The following is a 9,207-nucleotide window of genomic DNA, read 5'->3' as shown; positions in this document are numbered from 1 at the left end:
CCAGTCTGCCTTTTCTGAGGCTGCCCCAAGGATCTCAGGCTTGCCTAGACAGTTCCCTCAGTCGTGTAAGCCAATTCCTTGTAAGAAATCTCGTAATACATGAGGTTCGGTTTCTCTAGTAGGACCCTAACTGTTAACACAGGGTAATGAATACTGGCCTCTTAGAGTGAGCTGGAAGTCTTTCTTGTTCTTCTGTACTTGGGGAGAGTTTGTGAAAGGTTTAACTATTATTTGAATGTTAGTAGAATTTCCCAGGGAAGCCCTCTGATTACGTGAATATTCATCGGATCTGTTTTTCAATTTAAGAAACTTATTCTACTGTGTTAATCTGATGTATCTCAAATATAGCTGGGATGTCATTTCATGTCCTACTTCACACATATTTTTTTCAGTTCAGTTCAGTTCAGTCGCTCAGTCGTGTTCGACTCTTTGCGACCCCATGAACAGCACGCCAGCCCTCCCTGTCCATCACCAACTCCCGGAGTTCACCCAAACCCCTGTCCATCGAGTCGGTGATGCCATCCAGTCCTCTCATCCTCGGTCGTCCCCTTCTCCTCCTGCCCCCAGTCCTTCCCAGCATCAGGGTCTTTTCCGATGAGTCAACTCTTCGCATGTGGTGGCCAAAGGACTGGAGCTTCAGTTTGTTTCTTTGTTTACTGCTGCGTCTTATTCCACCGTATAATAATGAGGGCTTTTAGTGTGGCAGAGCTGAGCGTGGATCCTAACCACAAACCTTACCAGCAGTGAGTTTGAACTGCTCTTTTTCTTATTTTTCAGGAGCTGGGATAGACTGTGGATCAACCTGCTACTGAGGAGCTTGTGTGCTCCCTGTGGTCCTCCTGTTCCCCGAAGGCCATATCCCTGTAAGTTACCAAGCCTTTTGTTTTTGGTTTTCTTCTGTCTCCCCTCATGTAAACCTTCATCTTTGAAAATCTGTTGAAGAAAGTGAATGAAACACTCACTCAGTCCTCTATTCCCCCCCTCGCTTCCCACTCCCTAAAGCCCACATCCACTGCCAGCCTAACTAACACCTGTCCACCTACTGCCTCCTTGTCCCCGGTAGATCCTGTCTAGCCATTCTCCCTTGACAGGCACAATCTTTTTCAAAGAAAACCATTTTCTGTTACTTTTCCATGCAAACTTACCTTTGTTTTTAGTAAAAAACCTAAACCTTTCACTGTACACACAGACAACTGCCTGGTACACAGAAAAGTGCTCAAATTATAGTGAAGTGAATAAATATGTAATACGAAGAAAACAAAAATAATAAAATTGATTTTAAATGTCCAAATTGAATGGAAGAGTCATTGAAAGAAAAGGCATAGCAATAGTATAAAAAATAAGAACTATTTGAGCATAGTAACTAGTTTTGAGTCAAAAGTTGATTAAGGATTACTGATTACTCTCTAGAGTGTCAGAGCTTAAAGACACAGGTGATTAATCTTTGAGAGAATATATTAGTTGTCTGGAGAAAGTAAAGTTTTTCCAAATTTTTGAAAATAGTAATTTTATCAGAGTATAAATTTAACACGTGATCATTATAGAGAAGCATCTCAACTGGCCAATGAAATGACCTCTGGAACATCAGACTGCAATTCCAAGAGTAGACAGAAGAAACTTGCCCTCCTATGATCTAATCAGTAAATTCATATTCCTATCAAGAAACATCCATTTGGTGACTCTGTGATGGTCCAGTGGCTAAGACTCTGTGCTCCCAACTCAGGGGGCCAGGGTTCATTACCTGGTTAGGGAACTAGGTCCTGCATGCCCCAACTAAGACCTGGTACAGCCAAATAGAAAAACTAATAAACATTTTTGAAAAAGAAACATCAGTTTTACATACCAAAGCCTTGAAAAGAAGACAGAGGTGACCATAATCCTGGTATCCCTTCCTAAGCAGGCAGCTTCGGAAGAGTCCAGTGGGGGCCATGCCTGGCACCAGCATGGACACAGACCAGGATGACTTCGGGAGCCCTCCCGAGTGGGGTGACCAGCAGCCAGAAGATGGTGTGCTGGGAGAAGAAGACGCCCAGGTCCAGCAAGAATGCCTGCGGAAATTTTCTACCCCAGATTATATCATGGAGCCTTCTGTCTTCAACACTTTGATGAGATATTTCCAGGCAGGAGGGTCTCCAGAGGAGGTGATCCGCCTCTTATCAGACAACTATACAGCTGTGGCCCAGACCATCAACCTGCTGGCCCAGTGGCTCATTCAGACCGGGATGGAACCAGTGCAGGTTCAGGAAACTGTGGAAAACCACTTCAAGAACTTAGTGATGCAACACTTTGACCCCCGCAAAGCAGATTCTATCTTTACAAACGAAGGGGCAGCCCCCGCCTGGCTGGAACAAATGATTGCATATCCCACCTGGAGGGATCTTGTTTACCGGCTGACGGAAGTGCACCCAGACTGTCTGATGCTGAAATTCATGGTCAAGCTCATTTCTGATGCAGGATACCAAGGCGAGATCACTGGCGTGGTGGCAGCCTGCCAGCAGCTGGAAGTGTTCTCTAGAGTTCTCGGGAGCTCTCTAGCTACCATTTTGGATGGAGGAGAAGCCCACCTTGCAGAAAATCTGCCTCAGTTTTCTAAGATGGTGTGCCACGGGGAGCACACGTACCTGCTGGCTCAGGTCCTGATGGCCGTGCTGGCCCAGAAAGACCAGCGGGGCGGGGCAGTGCGCAGGGTCGCACAGGAAGTCCAGCGCTTTGCCCAGGAGAGTGGCCACGATGCCAGTCGCATCCCACTTGCCCTGGGCAGAGCCGCCTCCTACCCCAGGCTGTGCCAGGCCCTGGGGGCCATGCTGTCCAAGGGGGCCCTGAATCCAGCCGACATCACCGTCCTCTACAACCTATTTGTTACCAGCAAGGACCCGCCTCCTGTCGAGCTCATCCGGATGCCCGCTTTCCTGGACCTGTTCATGCAATCACTCTTTAAACCCGGGGCCAGGATCAACCCAGACCACAAGCACAAGTATATCCATCTCTTGGCCTACGCGGCCAGTGTGGTGGAGGTCTGGAAGAAGAACAAACGCCTGAGCATCAGTCAAGATGAGCTGAAGGCAACGGTGAAGGCTATTGAAACTGTTCACAGTTTGTGCTGTGCTGAGAACATAGGAGCAAGAGAGCTCCTGGCCGAGCTGGGCACCCTCTATAGGTGCATCAGATTTCCAGTGGTGGCGGTGGGTGTGCTGACGTGGGTGGACTGGACCGTGTCAAAGCCCACATTCTTCGAGCAGCACACCCACCCCACTCTGGTGCCCCTGGCCCTGCTGGACGAGGTCAGCACCTACCATCCCCTCCTGCACCCCCACGTCTTGCAACTGCTGATCAAGCTCTTGGAGACCAAGTACTCCGAGCTAGATGCCATGAAGCAGCTCGAGGTGAAGAAGACCCTCCTGGACAGGATGGTGCACCTGCTGAGTTGCGGCCATGTGCTCCCCGTGGTTGCCTACATCCGCAGGTATCTGGAGAAGCTGGATACCGACCTGTCTCTCATCCGCTACTTTGTGACCGAGGTGCTGGATATGATCATCCCTCCCTACACCTCTGACTTTGTGAGGCTTTTCCTGCCCATCCTGGAAAACGACAGCATTGCTAGCACCTTGAAAAGGGCGGGTGAACATGAGCCTGTGATGGAGTTCATAGCTCACTGCCAGTCTAACTTCATGCTGCTGGACTGAGTCAGAGCAACCCCAAACCCCCAGCAGAACATTCCAGCAGACCCACTGTGGAGAATCCTTTTGCAGAAGCTACAGGTGACGAGAGGCCCAGTCAACACCTTGGAAATGGGTTCTGGTGGGAGGAGGTGGAGAACTTTTGTAAAAAAGTTAACTTAGCTTTTTTCACAAGACCTGATTGTTTATTTCATATTATTGTAATTGCTTTAATTTTCCAAGAACAAATTAAAAGTCTTTGTACAGTTGGAAAGTGTACATTCTGGTGTTGGCTTTCTACTGTGTAAATAAAGCACTTGGGTCCAAAAAATAAATAACAAAAAGTCAAACGACTTTCCAAGTTTTCAAGAAATACTGTCACCCCAGATTCAAGAGGCAGGATTAAATGTAAGTCTACCACCAGTATCAGAATCTCTACATGTAAAACTGAGCACATGCCATTGAACCCACTAATGCACCCAGACACTCAAGTCTCTGGGCAGGTAAACAAAGATTTTCAAGGAAGCATTTACTGTCTCTATTGTGAATTATCAGAAGACAATTATATGACTCTATTTGATAACTGGAAAGATAATGTGGGAAAACAATGCTTTCAAATATGTGGAAATTAGAGTCATTTTGACCAGTCCTGTGCTGGGATAGTGATCATCGAAATTTTAGTAATACAAATTCTTTGTACTTTACATTCTTTACCTGTTGATTTTTGTCATAAGCATTATTACTTGGCAACATGTATATCATGAGTAATACTTATTTTATTCTCTATATTTTGAACAAAATCAGAACAATGAAGTTCAAGTTACAAATTCAATAACTTTGATGTCTTTTTTTTCAACTTAGAGACATTCTGCTGCTGCTGCTGCTGCTAAGTCGCTTCAGTCGTGTCCGACTCTGTGCGACCCCCATAGGCGGCAGCCCACCAGGCTCCCCCGTCCCTGGGATTCTCCAAGCAAGAACACTGGAGTGGGTTGCCATTGCCTTCTCCAATGCAGGAAAGAGAAAAGTGAAAGTGAAGTCTCTCAGTCATGCCTGACTCTTAGCGACCCCATGGACTGCAGCCCACCAGGCTCCGCCGTCCCTGGGATTTTCCAGGCAAGAGTACTGGAGTGGGGTGCCATTGCCTTCTCCGAGAGACATGTGGCCTCAGGAATTCCTTGGGAGCCCAGTGGTTAAGACTCCCTTCTCTTACTGGCAAGGCCACAGGTCCAATCTCTGGTCAGAGAACTAAGATTTGGCAAGTCACTTGGTGCAGACAGGAAAATAAATTACTTAAGATGGCACTAGTGGTAATGCAGGAGACATAAGAGACGTGGGTTTGATCCCTGGGTTGGGAAGATCCCCTGGAGAAGGAAATGGCAACTCACTCCAGTATTCTTGCCTGGAGAATCCCATGGACAGAGGAGCCTGGCAAGCTACAGTCCATAGGGTCACACAGAGTCAGACACTACTGGGGCGACTTAGCACACAATTTTAAAAACATGCCATCTCAAAAGACTTATGTTTTCAAATAGTTTTTATGAATATATTAAATCCAATCAAAGTAAAATGAGGGGACTTCCCTCGTGGCACAGTGAATAAGGATAAGAATCTGCCAATGCAGGGAACATGTTCTAGCCCCAGGAGGCTACCACAGGCTGTGGAGCCACTAAGCCCATGTACTACAACTACTGAGCCTACAAAAAATGTGCAGCTTATAGAGAATTACATGTCAGTAAAAAAAAAAAAAAAAAAAAAAAGGTCAGTCTAAAGCAGAAGTCGTATAACATTACCAACACATACTTTTACCTACACATTTCATCAGCTCATCTGTATGTCTCCTTTATCTTAGTCTGTTTTTCCAACCATCTTCCTGAATTTCCTTTATCCTTCCCTCAGTTTTATAGCTTTTTAAATCACGTATTTATGCATCCTTCAATAATATTATTTGATTTTTGAAGATTATGTATTTCAAGACTTGCTCTTTTTACCCAAAATGATGCTTCTATAATCAACCGAGTCCTTGAAAGTGAGAGTCGCTCAGTCATATCCAACTCTTTGTGACCCCATGCCAGGCTCCTCTGTCCATGGGGCTTCTCCAAGCAAGAATACTGGAGTGGGTAGCTGTTCCCTTCTCCAGGGGATCTTCCTGATCCAGGGATTCAAGTGAGGTCTCCTACACTGCAGCTCAGCTTTACCAGCTGAGCTACCAGGGAAGCCCCAACCAAGGACCCGAATTAACTTTAATTCATTAGCTTCCTTTTGACTATATTATTCCCCCTTCTGATGTTTCAAACCATGAATGCTACCATATTCTTCTTCATGTCTCCTGATACATGTATGGAAGAAGGTCTCCATGTGTATATGAAGGATAAGAGAATGTATAATTTTACAAGACAGTGAAAACTTGTTTGACAAAGGATTTTCTTGATGGCCCAATATTAATACCTGCACTTCTAGTGCAGCGGGCCTGGGTTTGATCCCTGGTCAGGGAACCAGATCACCCGTGCCACAGCTAAAGACCCAACGCCTGCGTGGGTGCTAAGTCACTTCAGTCACGTCCAGCTCCATGTGACCTTATGGACTGTAGCCCGCCAGGCTCCTCTGTCCATGAGATTCTCCAGGCAAAAAGATTGGAGTGGGTGGCCATTTCCTCCTCCAGGGGAATCTTCCCAACCCAGGGGTCGAACCTGAGTCTCCTACATCTCCTGCATTTTTCAGGGGGTGGAGAGGGGACTCTTTACCACTAGTGCCACCTGGGAAGCCCAAGGACCTGCTACAACCAAGTTAAAAAAAAATTTATTTTAAAGAAAACTAACTCTCTCCTTTATTACACCACGGGTGTACATGCGTTCCCAAACATGAACCCCCCTCCTTTAAGCCAACTTTTTCGCTCTCCTCTTTCACTTTCATCAAGAGGCTTTTTAGCTCCTCTTCACTTTCTGCCATAAGGGTGGTGTCATCTGCATATCTGAAGTTATTGATATTTCTCCCGGCCATCTTGATTCCAGCTTGTGTTTCTTCCAGTCCAGGGTTTCTCATGATGTACTCTGCATATAAGTTAAATAAGCAGGGAGACAATATACAGCCTTGATGTACTCCTTTTCCTATTTGGAACCAGTCTGTTGTTCCATGTCCAGTTCTGACTGTTGCTTCCTGACCTGCATACAGATTTCTCAAGAGGCAGGTTAGGTGGTCTGGTATTCCCATCTCTTTCAGAATTTTCCACAGTTTATTGTGATCCACACAGTCAAAGGCTTTGGCATAGTCAATAAAGCAGAAAATAGATGTTTTTCTGGAACTCTCTTGCTCTTTCCATGATCCAGCGGATGTTGGCAATTTGATCTCTGGTTCCTCTGTCTTTTCTGAAACCAGCTTGAACATCTGGAAGTTCACAGTTCATGTATTGCTGAAGCCTGGCTTGGAGAATTTGGTCCCTTAATCTGCTTCATCCAATCCATCTTCACCACAGTTTACCTCATCATTTACAAACCATCAGGGATGCCCAATAGCCTTAAATATTTAGCTCAGTTGGTAAAGAATCTGCCTGCAATGCAAGAGACCCCGATTCGATTCCAAGATCAGCAAGATCCCCTGGAGAAGGGATAGGCTATCCACTCCAATATTCTCAGGCTTCCCTTATGGTTCAGCTGGTAAAGAATCTGCCTGCAATTCGGGAGACCTGAGTTCAATCCCTGGGTTGGGAAGATCCCCTGGAGAAGGGAAAGGCTACCCACTCCAGTATTTTGGCCTGGAGAATTCATGGGGTCGCAAAGAGTCACATGCCACTTTCACTTTCTTTCTTTTCACAAAATCCTTAGCCTGAATTGGAACATCTTCAGGTTCCTGGCTGGTCTCCAGCTTTGAAGAGTTCTCATCAGTTCTCTAATTTAAATTTTTCTTGATCAGAGCCCAAGTTCAAACTTCCTGAAAGAGTCTATTAACCCTCACATTCTAATCCCAAATCCTTAACTGTCATCTCCATGCACTGCCTACTACAGTCTCATTTCTGGTCACTGCCTTGTCAATAAAAGTACTTGAAATCAGAAGAGAGTAAGAGAACAAGTCTTGCATTTCTCTGGAGATAAAACTTTGTAGGCAGAACGAACAGCAAGTGCAGAGGCTTCAGCTGGGCCCCACACTGGCTTGTTAACTGAAAAGCAAGGCAACTGAGGGATGGAGTAAAGTGAGTGCAGGAAAGTGCTTCCCCCCCCCCCCCCAAGAACTTGCAGTTCTTTCTTTCTTGCACGCTAGCTTTCTCTAGTTTTGTTGATCAGGGGCTACTCTCCAGCTGCAATGAGTGGGTTTCCATTGCAGGGGCTTCTCTTGTGGAGGACGGGCTCTAGAACACCTGGGCTTCAGTAGTTGTGGGACACAGGGGCAGCTCCCCCAAGGCAAGAGAAATCCTCTGGACCAGGGAGTGAACCCATGTTTTCATTAGCAGGCAGATTCTTAACCACTAGGCCACCAGGGAAATACAAGAAAGGGTTAACAGAAGTCAGAAACCTAGCAAGGGACCAAGCCGATTTTTTTTTTTTTTTTTAAGATTGATTTTGGCCCAAGAGAAAAGACAGCAATTGTAGAAGCTGAGGTTCTTGGCTCAATCAACTGGATCAATGGAACTGCCTTCACTTAAACAGGGAGGCCTGAGAGAGGGTTAGGGGTCAATTCGGGGCTTCGAGGTTGAGGTTGGGAGTTTTAAGTTTGACTTATGACTAACGAGACATCCAAGCAGAGATACGGAGCTGGAATTTTGGATATACAAGCCTGGAGATTCAAATCCTAACCTAATCACGGTCTGGGTGGTAACAATGTCATTATGATTAGATTTCCGTGCTTGGACAGTATATATAGGAACTCAGAATTCTAGAGACATAGACTTGAGAGTCCCAGTAGGTCTGCAGTCTGGAAGACAAGGAGAGAAAAGTAAAGAAACTTGAAAGGAGCATCACTAACATACACAGAATCTCAGGAGAGGATTGAGGATTCTGAGAGCTCTGAGAGAAAAGCCTTTCAAGATGGACAGAGCTCCAAATACTCCAAGTAAGACAGCGCTGGGAATTGATCACTGGATTTTTGCAATGCTAAGATCATTGATTGGTGGCTTTGACAAGAGAGATGTCTGTGGAGTTGGATGTGAAAGCCTGACTGGAGTCAATTCAAGAGAAAATGACCAGGAAATATATCACCGACATGCAAACACAAATAGGACTTTTTAAAAGCAGTTTTCTTGTACAAGAAAATAAACACACAGTTGCAATGGAGATTTTGGGGCTCTAGGGCATGGGTACAGTAGTTGATGTGCATGGGCTTAGTTGCCCCGACGGCATATGTATTCCTCTCAGAGCAGGAATCAAACCCATGCCCCTTCCATTGGCAGGCAGATTCTTAACTGCTGGACCACCAGAGAAGTCCCATAAGAGCTTTAAAAAAATAATAATGATTTTATTTACTTTTGGCTGTGCTGGGTCTTGGTTGCTGTGCTGGCTTTTTCTGTAGTTGTGGCAAGCAGGGGCTACACTTCACTGCAGCAAGTGGGTTCTCACTGTGGTGA

The 9,207-nt window shown here is 45.7% G+C and overlaps 1 protein-coding gene across 1 annotated transcript; it reads left to right on the top strand.

Moving 5' to 3' along the window:
* Positions 1-684: 684 nt before the first annotated feature.
* LOC120857971 (negative elongation factor C/D-like) lies at positions 685-3,683 on the top strand. Its single transcript, XM_040233891.1, has 2 exons — positions 685-743; positions 1,901-3,683. Exons 1-2 carry the CDS (start codon positions 685-687, stop codon positions 3,681-3,683), a joined length of 1,842 nt encoding a protein of 613 aa, XP_040089825.1.
* The last annotated feature ends 5,524 nt before the right edge of the window (positions 3,684-9,207 follow it).

Source organism: Oryx dammah, unplaced genomic scaffold, assembly GCF_014754425.2.
Source record: "Oryx dammah isolate SB20612 unplaced genomic scaffold, SCBI_Odam_1.1 HiC_scaffold_29, whole genome shotgun sequence".
Lineage (NCBI taxonomy): Eukaryota > Metazoa > Chordata > Mammalia > Artiodactyla > Bovidae > Oryx > Oryx dammah.
This window is presented reverse-complemented; position numbering and strand designations above follow the sequence as displayed.